A 17,647-nucleotide genomic window follows, 5' to 3' on the forward strand; every position below is an offset into this window, starting at 1 on the left:
GTCACTGGGCTCTTGCAGAAGATATGAAAGGACTTGCAGCCATCCTGCTCACCCTCTCCTTCTGCGGGATGTACCAGCACAGCCCCCATGCCACCATGCTGGCACCCACCAGGCACCCAGCCACCTCCCTGCAATGGGATGGAGCATCTTGCTTTTCCCCAAAGGGCTCCCTCCTGGCCTTGGAGATGGGGAGTAGCTCGGGGCAGTACAGATCTCCTCATCCTCACCTCAGGACGTGAACATGGACCCGATTTTTGTGCATGTCTCCCAATTTTTGTGCATCGTTTGTACCATTGTTGGTGCTTTGGACCCTCCTGCATGGGAACTGTGCTCTTTCCCTGCTAGCTGGCATCTGCCTGCATGCCCCAGCGTGGCAGATAGCCATCGAGCAGTTTCCACTTAGCTTTAAGAGTGCCTATAAAAAGAGCTTGACAAGATCAAATGCTAATAGAGAGGTTTTCTGAAGGTTGAAACTGATCTGCTCGAGGGCATTTGTGACGGGGAGATGCCAGAAGAAACCAAATAACCAGTGCATTGTGGAGTAAATCATTTGATCTTAAATATTCTCCAGGAAGGGATCCTATGAGGGGGGAAAAAACCCTGCTAAGTGCTTGGAAAGCTGTTGCTCTTCTAAATCTCCCCTTTGCTGCAACATGTGTAGAGCATTGCCATCCAAAGCTATGGATGACAAGCGGGTCTCTGTGGGGGACTTACTTCCCCAAATCTGTCTGAACCATGTAAAACTTCAGCACCCACATCATCCTGCCCCCGTGACATCCATGGATGGTGTGGAAAGCCCCCTCCTGCTGCTTGTATACTTTGGTGCCCCCCCCCCCCCCCCCGCCCCTTTTTATATCTGAAGGGGCAGCAAACAGTCCCCTGGCCCCTCGATGGCTGGAGAAGTTTTGGTCGCATCCTTGAGTACTAGCCCTCCTCACAGTGGGCAGGAAGGTCCTACCAGCAGAGCTACAGCCCCCTGCCACCCAGCAGCAGCACAAAGCAGTGCCCATCTCTTACATGGGCTGGCTGGGTGTCAGTGTTGGCTGCTGGGGGTTAGCTCAGTGCAATTCAACCTGAACCATGGTGTCTGGGAAGAGGTTCACAGGTTGGTCCTTGATTTCTCTGAAACGGGGATAAGGATGTCAGTATTGCTCCTCCAGGACAGGGATCAAGAGTTGTAGCAACAGCAGGGCAAGCTGGAAACACCAAAATGGCTCATTCGAGCCCTGCCAGCATCTGTGTCCTCCCCCTGGGTGAGGATGAGTGTCTACACGAACAGCACCCATATAACTGGAGCCATCGGGTTTTACCTCTCATGAGCATCTAGGTGCAACTCTCCCAATTTCCAGTCCACACTGGTGGACAAAGGCTCCATCTCCACTGATTTTTTTCACAGGGTAGATGCTGAGCCAAAAATGGCCTCAGTCCTGCTAGCATCATACCACGGCTGAGCCAGGCCGTCTGTTTCTGAGCAAGTATATTGGTGGGAGCACAGGACCACACAGCCGTAGTTACACAGCCCTTGGACCAGAGATGGCTCCCAACCAGCCGTGTCTGAGCACAAGCATGGGTCTGGCCCCAGAAAAGCCAGGAAGATGGGTCTTTAGGAAGAGCTGGTTCAGATCATCCAGCAAAGCATCACCAGGCAGCTTGGGGACCAAGGAATCCCCAGCTGTCCTGCGTGTGGTCCCCATCCTTGCACTCCCACTCCTTCTCCCCCCGTTTCGTCTCTGCCGTTCTCTCTCCACTTAATGCATCCAGCACATAAAAGTGAGGTTTCCGAAAAGATCTCTGAACCCAAAGAGACAGCGGGGAGATGGAGAGAGAGAGGGAAAGAGAAAGAGGTTTTTTTAATATTGAATTAAGGCTGTCTCCAGTATTATTGGATTCCCATAAGAAGGCAGCCAGTTAGCCCACTGCTTTAGTGTCCTATGAATATTTCATTGCTTGACTTAAGCTCAGTGAAAATAGTTTCACTACACAAAAGCACCTCTTTGGCTTGTGGACTTCTCTCCAAGCATGTGGTGACTGTCCGCTTGCTCACACTGGCTATGAAGTCACCCTGGCTTGCAGACAGCCATCCGACACTACAGCAAACTGAATTTGTCCAACCCAGGTGATTTTTTAGGCATAATCTGCCCAGGAATTTCAAGAAGATAACTGGTCATGGCTCAAAATGTGTTGGTGGCTTGCTGGGTCGGACTGCATGAGTGCTGCGGTGGTGCTGGCAGCAGTGATGCTCAGTGCCCGTGCTTCCATCCACCAAGGCAACAGTGGAGAAAGTACATGGTCAGGGAGGTCGTCTCACCTCACTTTGACCTACCAACTTGGCTGCAGAACCGGGGATAGAAACCCTGCATCTTAGTACCCAGCTATGGGCCCTGGTCTTGAGGATCTGGGTCTGCTTTGTTCCCCAAAGTTTAGACTCTTACCTGGAGTTTCTCTGGATAATCCAAACCATGAATTGCTGGAAATCTTTCAAAACCAGGCTCTTGCACAAAGAGTTGGTGACTCCTGCTTTCAGACAGGTTGTGAACCCCACTCACCAAGGCTACGGGGAATCCTGATGCAAGAGCATTGCTTGCCCCCTCTGCATAGATGAAAATGGTCTCAAATACCATGAAAATAGCTGCATTTTCCTTTCCAGGACTGCATTTTTTGGAAGTGCCAGTGCCCTACTCCTACCAGCCCTTGCTTTTTCTCCACAAACCAGGCAGGAGCTTCTTCTAAGGTTACCCAACTGTCAAAGGTCCCACTCAGAGACAGTAGCAGCAAGAACCTTTTTCTTGTTTATTAGATGAGCTCAGAGGTCTCCTAACCACAGCACTTAATGCCTCTCCTTGCTCTGCCAGTTGCCATCACATGGATCTGGAGTGATTTTAGACCGGAGGGGGCTGGCTAATTCCATTCCTTTCTTCTTTTTTTGTCCTTTTTTTTCCCGCAGTCTGAAAATCCTCTTCAAAGGCAGAGAGGACAAATTAATGAGAATTAATTATTTTATTGTAGGCAGGGTAGGTAACACTGCTTCTACTGAGGTTACTCAATACTTCCCATTATAAGGCTGTGTTTCCCATTGCTTAGAACAATGTCAAAACATGGACATGTAGGCAGAAATTGTCTCCCAGGGATTTGCCTTGGCTTGAACTTCTCCAGAAAACTTCAGCCAAACTGGGTCAGCTTTTTCCAAGAGGCAAGGCAGGGGAAGGCCATTTGATTTGCCTGTGGCCAAACACCCTTCCCAAACCTCCTCTGGAAAGCTGTCACACCCCATGCTTCATGTGGGGAAGGGAAATCTGGAACCTCTCGATGGACCCCCACTCTCAAAAAATACCTTTTTCAGCTGCAAAACCCCTCCCATTTTCCCCAGAGGGGCACAATGCCCTTTGCAGCTTATTTAAGCTTGTACATTTGTTTTTCTTAGCTAAAGTTTCAGCAGCTGTCCCTCAACCTGCTGACCGAGAGGTGCAGGCGAGCACTGTGGTGGTACACACGGCAGGCAGCTCCAGCGCCATCCTCCCTGAGCCATGGCTCCTGGAGGGGGGAGACCTGCATGTCTCCTGCACGACTGAACCTCTGCACTGTCCTGTCCATGGCCAAGGGGTTGAACTGTCCCTGTAGAGCCTAGGATAGGGACAGACAGCAGGAAAGGGAGCAGAGATCCCGTTTCTCCTTGCTGGGCACCCGTCTGCTGCAGACAAGGGGCTTGCAGGCACCTTCAGACTGTCACAACCACTTGTCCCTGATGAAAGATGAGAAAAGAGGTGGCAACACACTTCCTGAGCAAGTTTCTTATGGTCATAGATCATAGAATCATAGAATGGTTTGGGTTGGAAGGGACCTTCAAGATCCCCTAGTTCCACCCCCTGCCCTGGTCAGGGACACCTCCCACCAGACCAGGTTGCTCCAAGCCCCGTCCAGCCTGGCCTTGAGCACTTCCAGGGATGGGGCATCCACATGACACTTCATTTTCTCCTTTTCTACAAGGTGGGGAACCTCTCTCCCTGAAGTTACAGGAGGGTTGCAGCCCACTATTGCCTGTGACACCCTGTGAGGTCTGACTGCAGAAGGTGCTGCCCCTCTGCAGAGTCCCAGGTAGGGAGAGCCAGAGACTGTGGGCGCAGCTGTTGCTGTTGCACACTCATGAAGCACAGGAGCAGCACGGTCTTTTCCTCACGGATGAGAAGACGCTGCTCCAGGACCGCACCACCTGTCCCCTTTTGCAATGTAATCAGGAGAAACAAGAAGTTCTCTGGGTTAAATGGGCTCCTTGCCTGCTGATGGCGTGGGGTCGGCACGCGGCACGGTGGCAGATCGGTCCCAATTACAACGGCAGACCCCTCCCGTGCCTGCCTTGGGTCTGCCCGTCCTAGGCTTTAATTTTCTAGGAGGGTGATGGCGGGCGGCTCCGGTTGACGTCAATGCAATTGTGTTAGCGCTGCTGAAAACCAGGCCTGCGTCGTCTGCCCCAGCAGAGCCCGCTTGGAGCGCAGCGGCTCGCCGAGTGGTTTGGCATACATTAGGTTGGGTAAGATGGATTGCTCGGCTCCTAACTAGGACAGATAGATAAGCATAATGGATGGATGGTCAAAGAGCAACCGTGCTTTAGGCAGATGAATAAATCACTTTGATTGGTCATAGATAAACAGGAGATGCCAGCGGGACTCGGCTTTCAAAGCGGGGTGCATCCAATTTGAGCCCTACGATTGTGTTTAAGGATCTAAAAGCCATTTGAAATGGACTTTGTTAATTGAGGAAACCCCATTCACAGCACTCCTGTGACAGAGCCAGGGTCGCTCAGCACTTGGGGCTTGGCTGAGAGCCCCAGTCCCTCCGGTCCCCTGGGAGGGAACCTCCATTCTGAGATGCTACTCCCCCATGCTGCCTTTTCTGCAGAAGAAGAGGTGCTCAGGAAAGGGAGAGGGGCTGCTGAGGGAGGCTGGCTGCAAGACCTGCCTTCTCGCTGCCTACCTGTTGGCAACCACCACAGACCACGAGTTATCCTGGGTTGCATCCTGGGAGCAGGAAGGTTCTTCAAAAGGCTTTGCAGTACATGCAGTACCCTTAATTTTAAAGGAAATTTCAGCTCTGGCATCTCCAGCATCTGGGGATGGGGCGATGAGGTGATACAGAGTTAGTATGAAGGACACATCTCCAGCAGCTGGAGATGGGGCACTGGGGTGATACAGGGCCACCATCAAGGAGGTGTCTCTAGCCTGGCCTCCTCATGCTGCAGAGGACTGCATTTACTCACGGAAGCCTGTGTGCTCACTGGGATGGCACCCAGCAGGCTCTCAGCCTGTGACATGGGGACATCTTTCCCACCTGAAGCAGTGGACAGTGTGTGCCTGGTTTCAGTAGTTTGGGCACAGGAGTTGTGGCTGTTCCCATGAGTGTCTGATCCCATCAGGATCCACACTAAGGGCATGTAGAAATGCCACAGCAGCTGCAGATCAGACAGAACAACACCTCCAGCCTGTGCAGGGATGGGGCAATCTCTCAGTGCCCATCCAGGGCAAGGGGCAGCCCACAACTTGCTGTAACAGGAACACTCAGTGTGTTGTCACTGCAAGGGCTGTGCCCACCCAAAGCAGCTGGTCGGGATGTCCCTGCAGATGTGCTCTCATGCTCCGCACTGGGCTGGTGCAAGTTCTTGGTGCCCATGAGCATCCCATACATCCATGGCCTCCCTGCATATGCCCAGGTGAGTATGGCTTCATCAGAAACTCCCTCTGAACCTCCATCCCCAAATAACCGCACTGGTGGGTCTGGTTAACAGTGCTGGGCTGCTGTGGCTGCTCCCCCATGCCAAACCACAAGAACCAGCAATTAGGCTCTATCTCAATTAGACTTTGCTCACACCACCAGCTGCCAGCTTGTCCTCAGGAGCCCAGCTCCAGAGATGCTTCCTGCCTTCCTCTGAGGGCTGAAGCAAACCCTGAGAGACTCCAGGAGCCAACCAGCAGTGTCTATCTCTTGATCCATCACTCCCACCAGCTCTTTAATTTCCCCCAGCAACGGAGCAAGCCAGGATGATGCCTCGGCCATCCCCTCCAGAGCAGCTGGGGTCCTGGATGCAATTCTGCTCCCTTACCAAAAGCTGATCCAACCCCTTCCCACCAGCTGGCCCCTTCCTTCTCTGTCTGCTCGTTGCTCTAATAAGCCTCTGATCAATCTCAGAAGGAACCAGCAATGCAAGAATGGCAGATGGGGAACAGAGCATGAATATTAATTAGCAACGAATTCCAAACAGAGGACTTTAATTACATTAAGAGCACAGGCTTGGAGGCAGTGACTTACTTCCTGCTGTAAATCTGTTGACAGGTCATTTGCCACAGTGGTGTCAGTGCTCCTTAATGAATACATACATCTCAGGTGCTGGTATATGGGAGGAAACAAGGTCTTACTTCCAAAATGCGAAAGCAAGCCGTTGCACCAGCGAGAGGGCTTCACTCTCGGGGAGGATTCAGGGAAGTAATGATTCGCATGATTACCTGGTAATAATGCACTCATTCTGGGAGCCAGGAGCTCTGCTCGTGGGGCTGGAAACCTCCCATGCGTGAGCCAGACCTGCCGCTTTGTTATATGTGGTGTGGTCACTGGGGGGAGACCAAGAACCGCAGCGACACCGCTGGGGATGGGGTGGGTACTGGTGGGGTCCCCACCGCGCTGGCACGCTTGGGTGAGTGCAGTGTGCCTGGACCACTGCCCACCTCGGACATGGGCACCCCAAGGATGTCCCTTGCTGCGGCATTTCACCAGCTCGCACGGGGCTGACGTGGCTTCGTTGGGGTGGGGACACGTCTCAGCCCCTTTGGCAGCCTGGCAGGAGAAATCAGTGCTGCAAGGGCAAAGGGTTAGCCAAAAGGTCCACCTAGCCAGGACTTTGTCTCAGCCCGTGGGCAGCAGCAGGTGGAAAAGCACATTTTCCCCCAGCACGGTTTAACCACTTTCCCCAGGAGGAAGGCAGCTGACGCAGGTGACCTTCTCTACCAGCAAAAGGGTCTCTTTGTTTTAATCCCTCAAACTGGCACGGGATGGCGATGCTGCCAAATGGCCCCTTACAGGGACAACTCTATCTATACTAAGGGATTTTGCTGGATGTATTTGCCCTGAGGTTTTCCGCACTGCTAACCAGCTTGAACTAAGAGGGTCACATGAGTGTCAGCATGCTGATATCCCAGCAAGACGAAGCTTTAGCTTTATCCTCCTTCATCCTAGCTGCCTTTAGTCTGTGGAGCAGCACATTCCTCTGCAGTCCCCTGCAGTGATGCTGGAGAGCTGTGCTCTGGCTAGGGGTAGCACCCATCCACGGACCCCTCTGGTGAGTCTGCTGGGCAATGGGTGATGCTCAAGGGATTGCTACATCCTTGGAGCTCCTCCAGCTTGGCCCAGTAGCCCCATATCTATGGTGGTGGGCAGTGTGGGGCATGGTGCGTTTCCAGACTCTTCAGGGCCTGGGTGAAGGCAAGGAGGGAAAGAACCACTCTGGGCAATGCGGGTGGAGTGGCAGCATTGGGTGCGGTGGCGTGGGCTGGAGTAAGGAGATAATGTGGGTGTCTCTGCTGGGTGGGCACACTGAGCTGCAAGGGACTCTAGAGCAGCAGATTCAGGAGCTGGAGGCTTGCACGGGAAGGGCATGCCAACAAACACTTTCTCATCTCCATGCTTAACTGGAACGACCTTGCCTAGTGGGTCTGTACCCATCCAAAGTGATCTCGCTGATTTTTCTGGCTCACCTTGGACCGGGACTCCCACTCTTCTCCCGTGTTTCTTGCCAGCACAGTGAGGCTGGCAGAAGTTGGACGTGCTGCTGGCCAGCTCTGACAGCAGCACCGGAGTGAGCTCAGAGGTGGCTCCAAGTAACCCTCAGCACACCAGGGATCACTCATGCATCTACAGCTCCAAAAGAAGCCACAGAAATGGTTGAGGGGAAAACCTGACACAGGAATGAAGCTTAGAAGAGCTAATTAGGTCTGGCTGAGCTGAGGGAAAGTCTACAAAAGCAGGCTACAAAACCACAATGGGGTTAGCACCCAGGAAGGGACTGATTCGGAAGGGGTGGTCCTTGCTAGCAAGGACCAAGGCTTTCACGTCCATGCCTTGCCCTCCTCTGCTCAACAGCTGTGGTGAGCATGAGCACTCTGGATTGAGATGGTCTTGAGGTGGCACCAAAGTGGGGATCAGGTGGGAAATGCCACAGACATTTTAGGAGCAAAGGTGCCAGCCATCCTCAGAAGATGTCTCTGTGCTTTGAGGTGGGCCAGAGAGGTGGGCCATGACCACAGCACCATTACTAAACAGACACTGAAAGCTAAAAGCTCAGGAGCATGAAGCCAGAGATTCAAGGGCTTATGTGAGCTTCAGCTAACTGGCATAGAAAGTGCAATGTGACAGAATACGTTCCAGTGCTCCAGCAAATGGAGATACCCGCTCTAGTTGCAAAGGCTGGAGGAACCAAATGCTTTTGGTGCCTCCAGCTCACACTACTTGTATAGACTCACAGGTACCAGGATGCCACTGGCACGAGTCTTTGTACACCCAGGGTGCACACCCAGGGCTGCCATCACCTCTAACAACGTGGGTGCAAAACCAAACTGGTTACAGAGTCACATGGGCAATGTCCAGCAAGCAAACTAGGAAGCCACTGGGAACTTGCTGAATAACAGGTGGTCCCAGAGTCCAACTTTTGGTCTCCTTCCTGGTCCGGTGAAAACCAGAAGGTGTGTTTTGCCCAGCCTGGGATAATCACTTTTTCCTCTTGCTTGGGAAGAGCATGCATTTCTGTTTGCTCATCCTTTCTTCCACCTTTTCACCAGGGCTCCAATCTGCCCCGAGGTGGGACACAAATGAACCGAGTGATGCATGTCCATGGCACAGATGTGACCTGAAGGCTACAAGCTGCCTCAGCAGCTGGCACATGGGTTCCCACCTGCCCGCTCCCCTGCCTGCAGCTCTCCTGGCAAGTCTATTTTTGTCTCTTCTAAAAGTGAGTGGGGAGGGCAGAGGTGCTTCCTTGTTGTGATGAACTTGTCCAAACCTCAAACGCTTAAAACCCTGCTAGCCAGCTTTTAAGAGCCGAGTCTGACTCTTTCATGCTCCTTTTCATTGCTTGCTGCCAAATTATGAAGCAGGTTCTCCCTGCTGGCCCGGGAGCAGGACAGAAGATGTTACAATGACAGTGTATTTTGGGCCAGCAGTCAGGAGGCACCTCTAACCCACACTGCTGACCAGTGCCAAAAATCCTGCTTTAGCTGGAGGACAGAGGCAGCAAAGCTAACAAATACAGACCCTTTGCCTCCACCCCAGCCAACATGCTCATTTGCTCCTGCTCCATTTCTTCCTGCAGCAGCTGTTCCCTGGCTCAGCTCAGATGGAGAGATGTTGGAGCTGGATTTTGAGGAGCTGCTGAGCTTTGCATCTGCAAAGCCGCCGTGCCCGGGGTGGCACAAGCCCTTTCCCCCTCCCCTTGTCCTTCAGATACCTGTGTGCCAAATTGAATGTTCGCTCTGTGTCTTATTGACTGGCTTTAGCAAATGGCTCTCCTGCTTGGGTGACACACGGAAAGCGTATATAAATGCAAGAGGCAGAGCGAAGGCTATCTGGAGATGGTGAGGCGTGTTTGTACAAGTAATTGCTCTGATACTCCTGTAAGGAAAGTCGTGCTTAGCTAGGGAAGAGATGCTATCGTATGAGGGGCACATTCAAGGGGGACTAACAAGCAGATGTTGGCGTGGGCACGGGGGCAGTGAAAACACAGCAAGGTCATGTAATTATGCCCCCTGGATTTACTACTGGAGCTGCCATGAGCATGGTGCTCTCCTGGAACTCCTGCCAGCATACCTTGGCTCTGCTGGGGTGGAATTTTGGAAGCCTGAGTTTGTCCCTGCGGTGTTTGTACCAATGTGCTCCTCCCGTGGGTGCCTGCGGAGCTCACCTCCTCCTCTAGGATCCTGCCTCTGCTGCTGGCACAAGAGCCATGCAGCATCGTGCCTCTCCCATCTCTTCTCTTTGGCAGATGCTTCCCACCCAGCTGGGATACGGAGATGCACTTGTACCATCCTGACTTAATGGGGCTGAAACTCCCCGATGACAGCGGCAGAATGGAAGTGAGAGGCTCATTTCCTTTCTTCCCCTGCTTTTTCATGTATGCTTTTCCTCCATGGCTGCTGGAAGAGCTACATTACATAAAGGCAGATAAGTCCCTGCCTTTTGCCTTTTGTGAACGACTGGAATAATTTTCAATATCTGAGACACCCCATCTGGCAAAGGTCATGCTCTGTTCTCTAGATGGTCTTAATTTAGCACCTGCAAGTTCTTGGTGAAGTGCAAAACTCCAGGGTGTGGGAAGACCCCTGGAGGCTATTGTGTAGGGAATGTCTTCCCTATGTGGAGATGTGAGCATGCTGCTGATCATTGTCCTCACCTCCCAACTGGAAGTAAATGGTTTTTACTGGAGGCTTGCAAGAGCCCTTCAGGGCACAGCTCTGCTGCAGCTCAGGGCTCCAGTGTTGACATCCAAAGCTGCTCTGAAATAGCTGCACCTGATGGTAATACACCAAACCAGCTTCAAAGTGCCTTAGTTGATGTGCCGACGAGCGCCTGGCTAGTTGGCTTCCTCCACGGGCTCCCACCTGTTGCCAGGGGGTTGGTTGCCACCCACTGTCTGCAGGCTGCGTGGCTCAGAGCAGAGGTAAGGAGGCAGATGTGAGGTGTGAGGATGATGGAGCAGACATATCCTTGGCTGGATGTTCTTTGCTGTTATTTAAAGTTCATTCCTTGGCTCCATTGCCAAAGAAGTTGAGGTTGTGTACATCGCTCATTGAATTCTTGAGGTGGGTATAGCTGAATTCGGCAGAGGGGCTTGGAGAAACCGTTGTCACCATACTCATGGGGCTGAACAGCACAGGGAAACCCTGCTAGATGTCATGGGGTGGTGGGAGTCCAGCCTTCCTATCAGACCTTGGAGAATCCAGGCAAAAGAGCCTGTGGGAGGCCTTCCCAGTTGTCTCCTGTCCCTTAGAGGTTGTGCCCAATGGCAAGGCTCAGGCACACAAGACATGGGACTCCAGAGGTTTTGCTGCTGGATTTTCGTTGTGTGACTGTAGGCTCTTGTTGGCGCTGGCATCAGCAGCGGCTACACACCAGGGCTTATCTCCAGACCTACCAGAAGCAGGAAACTCTGCAAGTTCCCAAGCAAACCTCTGGTGCGGGAGGCCAGCATCTCTGACCTCTGGGGGTCCTGCACGTTTGAACAGGCTCCTAATCTGCTTGGGAAAAGAAGGCAAACTCGGAAGGGAGAGGAGGGAGGGCTAGGGCTGTGCCCTGAGCGGGGTCAGCTGTTGCTCATGGCTTTGATTGCTGAGGCTTGCTGTTGCAGACTTGCAGGATTTGGCTGCCTGGCCATGAACAAAAAAGCTGGGTTCTCCCAGAGCCTTTATTTCCATGTTGAGATTGCCAGTGGTTTCTCCAGGAGGAGTGGAGCGAGAGGAAGGCTTTTGTTGATGGCTTTTGACAGGCGTGGGGAAAAGTACAGCTCAGCCTCAGCTCCATCTAAAATGCTGCTCTTCACTTTCCCCCAGCACGGGCTGAGCCTGCACTGAGAACCCCGCTCTTATGGTGGGTTCACCCCACCATAACCCCAGCTCAGCATCACACTTTGATGGGGCTCCCGGCTTCCCCCTGCCTCCTTCCAGAGGCTCCTGGCTGGGGCCTTGACGTGGGACCCCTGCTCCTGCCCAGCACCAGCAGCCTGCCTGCTTCAGTCCGCACCCCAAAAAACGCGACTGCAGAAACCTGCAGCCTAGAGGGTCCACAGAGCAGGGGTGTGCCAGGAAGGACAATGCATGGGGAAGCGACGAGGAATATCCAGCCAAAACTATGTTCTACCACCACTTTCTCCTCCTCCTTCCTCTCATCCAGCATCCTTTCTCTTACTCCTGAGAATCAGCAGATTTGAACTGCAGCTGGACCCTGCCTGGGATGAGCATCTCCATCCAGGTGCTGCATGCAGGGATCCCTGGAAGATGCAGGGCCATTGCATTGCTTAGCCAAGGCAGCCTGGCTTGGAGCTGAGACCTCTAACAGATGCCCTCCCTGCTTCACCGAGAGACAGAAAACATGCCGAGAGTACATTGCCACCCTTCTGCCATCTTCGAGTCCCTTGACTTATCCCCGGGGCCAGTCTTCACTTTACATGCAGCAAAATCTTCACATCGGTCAAGCTAATTGCTCCTTTTTTTTTTTTTTTTTATGGAAAAAAACCTACCCAAATGGCAGGGATTTGCTCTGTAGCCTGTAGCGGTGCTGGGATGGGAACAGCATCCTGGCATCTCTGCTCCCCAAATGCTGACCCAGCTGGGTCAGGTGCGCCCACAGTCCTGCCCTCCCCATCCTCCCCAGCCTCTGCCGGGCCCCACCTTGGCAGCAGCTGCAGGGAGAACCTGCCTGTGTGGGGATGGAGAGCGGCGCAATGATTCATGCACTCGGCTGCCTGCTCCGCTGGTTCCTTCAATCCCGCCAGGCTGGGGCTCAGGCAGGCAGGGCAGGGGGAGCCGGGAAGCTTTCCTCTGCTCTCGCTCATCTCCTCCCCAAAAAGCGAGTTCCTTGGTGGGCTTTCACTCCTCCTTTGCAGCTCCTGTGGCGTACCAGCCCAACAGACAGTGGAGCTATTTGTGGGTGTCATTTTGTCAAGTGAGTGGCTTAGCCCAGGCCAGAGCCTATATATAGAGGCCTCGCTTGGGTACATTTTTGGAGGGTTTTATGGCTCCAGTGCTGGATTCAACCCAGCCAGGCTGTCCCTGAGAAGGCAGTGCTGCTGAACCTCTGGGATGGCAGCACATGCTGCTGAAGGTCTCGTGGACTTGCTTCTTCGGAGTACCCAGCCTGATGACTGAGTAGGGCAGGGTGCTGTGTGGCAAGATGATTAATAACCGCTTAATAAGGTCACCACCATTCAAAATAAGCTGTCCCGTGGGATCCGCTCTTATCAGGCCCTGGTAGACAGGGCTATCAGGAGCTCAGTTCATTCCTGAATGAATACGCACTATAAGCAACACTTGCTGGCGTTGGCCCCAGGACAACACTCTTGCTGGGCCACCCCACCAGTGCCAAGCCCCGAGCTGGGTTATCTTCACATCATCACTGCTGGCGGGTGGGCACTGGTGTGTTCGGTGCAGGCAGGAGAGCCGCAGACCTCACCACCTCCCTGGGAGCGATGGGTGTTCTTGTTGTGCTTGGATGTAGTTCACGCCCAAAAGGTCCTTGAGAGCCGCTCAAGCTCCTTTGCATGAGCCAACCCCACTCCACCTGGCCTGGTTCGCCCTCTGCGTGTCCTCCCTCCCTCTCCACACTCCTCCAGCCCAGCCTCACCATGCCCTTACCTCTCCTTACCTACCTTCCTCCTTCCTGGGGGGCTGGCAAAGCACTGTGCTCACCCCTCCTAACCCTCAAGTTTTTCCAGCACCTTTTTTTTCTATCTCCCCTCACTGAAGCACCAACTCCCCCCCAGCTTCCTCCCATCACCCTCCCACCTTGAGAAGACAAAAAATCCCAACCCCATGCAGCCAGCTCTTGCTGTTTGCTCTTAAATCCCTTCCCTCCTGCCTCGCTGGTTTGAAAGCCTGTACCCTGGAAGGGGCCTCCCAGCTTTCGCTGGCAACCCTGCTTCAGACTGACCGCCACAGATAGTGTTTGGGAGAGAAAAAAAAAAAAAAAGAAAAAAAAAAAGAAAAAAAAAGTCTTCTTGCCGAATCTCCGTGCTGAAGTTTTCCTACTCTCCCACACTGTGTGCTGGTGCGATGGCACCTCTGGAACCAAGAGGAAACTTTAGGGGGCTTGTTTTCTCACCCATATGCTCCGGGTAGCTCTCCCCGGCAATGCCAGTGCTGTACTGTCTGACTGGGTGGTGGGTGAGATGCATCTCCCACTGCTGCCTGCTCCCTTGATGCATCAATACGGGTTTTTTCGGCTTTTGGATGTGGCTCTTTCCCTCTCACCCAGATAAGGGACCTCCAGCCCACCTTTCTGCACGTGTCAAACAGATGGGACCATTGTTTGGGGAAGGAAAAAAAACGAGAGAGAGAAAAAGCAGCAAAATCTCTGACTTCAGGAGGACTCTGGGTCTCTCTGCACACACTGACCCAAGACCATCTCTTCCCTCACCAGGGGAGGGCTGACGGGGGGTGTCCCCTTCTTTCACCTTCCTTTCCTCCCCCCTAGCTGGTGGAGATGGAGGATGGAGCCAAGGTGGGCAGGCAGATATCACACCCCGAGCTACAACAGGAGAAAACACGGGCACGTTTCAACTTAGAAAGAAAAAACCCCAACAAAACCACAATTATAAGGGAAAAAAAAAAAAAAAGAAAAGAAAAAGAAGGAAAAGAAACCAAGTGCCGGACTGCCAAGTGGAGGAATGAGAGAGGTAGCGAGTGTGTCTGTGGGGAAGGCTACTGGGCCAAGCCAGGAGCAGCCCAGGTTGCCACCGCTGATAACGGCAAGGACAGGGCAGGTGCTGCCCCAAAACCGCCGGGGCGGGGAGGGGATGGGACCCAGCGCCCGTTTGGTCCCTCCACATCCCCTCCCCGCCAGCATCCTGAGCAGCGCCCGGGAGGGCGGAGGGAAAGGGAGGGCGATGCTCCGCACAGGGGTTTATTAGATTGGACATAATCATCTTTAAATAAGGCAGCCCCCCCCTCCACACCCCTCCTTAGGGGGGGGTGGGGGGGTGGGGGGGAGCAGAGCGCCTCGGGGCTTTCTAGATAAGGGCGTCTAACGCATCCCCCGCTCCCGCAGGCAGAGCCGGGCAGCGCAGGGAGCCGCGCAGGGGCTGCCGTGCCCCGGGAACCCCGGCTGCAGGCAGAAGGGGGGTCCCCGGCGCGGTGCTCTCGCCCTCCTTCTCCTCCTCCTCCTCTTCCTCCTCCTCCTCCTCCTCCCGCAGGAGCAGAGGGGAGGAGAGCGGTGCCGGGGAAAAGTTGGGGGCAGCGGCTGCGGCGGGGGCCGGGGGAGGATGCCCCGGCGCTGCCGCCCGCCGCCCCCCTGAGCGCCCCCCTCCCCCGGGGCCGACCCCCCCCCCCCAACACACTTCGTCCCCAAGGAGGATGCTGCGCGGCGGGGCGCCCCTGGCTGCGCTGCTGCTGGCGCTGCTCAGCCTGCCCCGCGGGGACCCCCGGCCCCCCGAGCCTCCGCCGGTCTCCGGGTGCGGGATGGAGGCACGGGGCCGCCGGGCCGCCCCTCCGCATCACCCCTACGGGCTGTACCCGCAGCGTCCCGGCGCGCACGGGGCGCTCGGCGCTGCCGCCCCGCCGAGCTCCGAGCGGCCGCGGAGCCGGAGACCTCGGGGCGCCGGGGGAGGCGGCGAGGAGCCGGGGGGAGAGGCGGACGGCCAGGGCCGGAGGGAGAGGCTGCGGGGCCGGGGGCCGCAGGTGCCGAGCCCCCCCCGGCAGCGGCCGCTGCCCGCCCTGTACTTCTCGGGCGGCCGGGAGCAGCTGGCGGCGCGGCCGGAGGCGCTGCCCGACATCCCGCGGGAGGAGTTCACCCTGGAGGTGTGGGTGAAGGCGGAGGGCGGACAGAGCAACCCGGCCATCATCGCAGGTAAACCCCGCCGGCGGGCGGGCGGGAGGGATGGGGACCCGACCCCAATCCCAAAACCTCCCCCCCCGGGGCGGAGGAGGCGTGGGGGGGGCTCACCTGCCTTCTCCGCTGTGGCAGGTGACACCCCGCGCCCCCACCCGCGTCCGCAGCACCCCAGGCGTGAAATGGTCCTCCTTCCCTTGAGACCAAACCCTAAGACATCCCCTCCCCTCGCTTTCCCCCCCGCCCCGTCCTTCCAGCCCGCCCCCCCCGGCTCCTGTCTGGTTTCTCCCTCTCCTCCCGCCGGGAGCTGGAAGGTCCCTTGGAGGGACGCGCTTCGCCCGACAACCCCCTCCCCCGTCCCTCCCCCTCGCCCCGACCCCGGGGCCGCGGGCAGGCCGGGGCTCGCCGGGGCTCCCCGCCGGGCTCAGCGGCCGCGGCTGCCCGGGCTCCCCGCCCGCCTGGCCGGGCTCCCGGCGGGTCCCCGGGGCGGGCGGCCGCACGGTGGCAGCCGCGCCGCACGCACGGCCCCGGCCCCGCACCCGGGCCGTGGCCCCCGGGGCTCTTCGGGGCGGCTGCGGGGTCCCGGGGCTCTGCGGGGCGGCTACGGCCCCCGGGGCTCTTCGGGGCGGCTGCGGGGTCCTGGGGCTCAGCGGGGCGGCTGCGGCCCCCGGGGCTCTGCGGGGCGGCTGCCGGCCCCCGGGGCTCTGCGGGGGGGCTGCGGGGTCCCGGGGCTCTTCGGGGCGGCTGCGGGGTCCCGGGGCTCTGCGGGGCGGCTGCGGCCCCCGGGGCTCTTCGGGGCGGCTGCGGACCCCCGGGGCTCAGCGGGGCGGCTGCGGACCCCCGGGGCTCAGCGGGGCGGCTGCGGACCCCCGGGGCTCTGCGGGGCGGCTGCGGACCCCCGGGGCTCAGCGGGGCGGCTGCGGACCCCCGGGGCTCTGCGGGGCGGCTGCCGGCCCCCGGGGCTCTGCGGGGGGGCTGCGGGGTCCCGGGGCTCTTCGGGGCGGCTGCGGGGTCCTGGGGCTCAGCGGGGCGGCTGCGGGGCAGGGGTGGCCCTAGGTGCCTCGTTCCCGGGAATCACCCCATCACTCTGCTAAGGCAGGCAGGTGGTGGGCAAGACTGATAAGGGGCGGTTAGGGGAGCCGGGGCTGTTCAGCCTGGAGAAAAGGGGGCTCAGGGGGTGCCTTATTGCTCCCTACAGCTGCCTGAAAGGAGAAAGGTTGGGATCGGTCTCTTCTCCCAAGTAACAAGCAATAGGACACGAGGCAACAGCTTCAAGCTGTGCCAGGGGAGGCTTAGATTGGGTATTGGGTAAAACATCTTCACTGAAAGGGTTGTCAGGCACTGGACCAGGCTGCCCAGGGACATGGTTGAGCCACCATCCCTGGAGGTGTTTAACAGATGTTCAGATGTGGCACTTAGGGACACGGGTTAGTGGTGGGCTTGGCAGTGGTGGGTTAATGGTTGGGATCAGTCTTAAAGGTCTTTTCCTATCTAAACGATTCAATGATTCTGTGATGGAGAGCCTGAGGAGATGGAGAGGACTGGCACACAGGCACAGAGTGGGGCAGATGTCACCTCCTGCAGTGGTGCTTCATGCAGCTGCACCAGGATGGGTGTTTGTGGCAGGGCACGAGCACAGCAGGACAGCACAGTGATGCCGGGCAGGGCTGGGAATGCGTGGCAGTGCCAAGATGTACAGCTCTCATGGGATGTCTGGGGTCCCCACAGCGGGGGCTGTGTTTCTGTGCTGCCCCAGCCAAGCTGACTGGTTGGGGAAACCCTCTCTCTATCCCAACTCTCCCTCCGCCTGCGAGCGCTCCTCTGAACCTCCCCCTGCTTTGGTCACCGCCTGGCCCATTTCCTTATTTTCCCTTCCCGGCTCGCAGAGGTGAGAGCTGTATCTTTGCTCTGGAAGAGGGAGGGACAGGCTAGAGGCTGGGTGGCAGATGGGAAAAGCAGCTGTGCACAAGGAAACTACCTAGCGCTCCCCTTGCTGTCCACCTTCCCACCGGGGTCCTTGCTGCCTCCCCGCTGGCAGGCAGTGGCTTGGGATGCACGGAGCACACTTCCCAGCCAT

General features: G+C 56.5%; 1 protein-coding gene across 1 annotated transcript in view; it reads left to right on the top strand.

The window, feature by feature from the left end:
• The first annotated feature begins 15,095 nt into the window (after positions 1 to 15,095).
• Positions 15,096 to 17,647, top strand: part of PAPPA2 (pappalysin 2) — a 97,185-nt gene continuing 94,633 nt past the window's right edge. Inside the window, 1 exon segment of the mRNA XM_055725315.1 lies at positions 15,096 to 15,588. Within this exon segment, the coding sequence (XP_055581290.1) occupies positions 15,096 to 15,588 (493 nt within the window).

The sequence above is a fragment of the Falco cherrug genome, chromosome 12, assembly GCF_023634085.1.
Source record: "Falco cherrug isolate bFalChe1 chromosome 12, bFalChe1.pri, whole genome shotgun sequence".
Lineage (NCBI taxonomy): Eukaryota > Metazoa > Chordata > Aves > Falconiformes > Falconidae > Falco > Falco cherrug.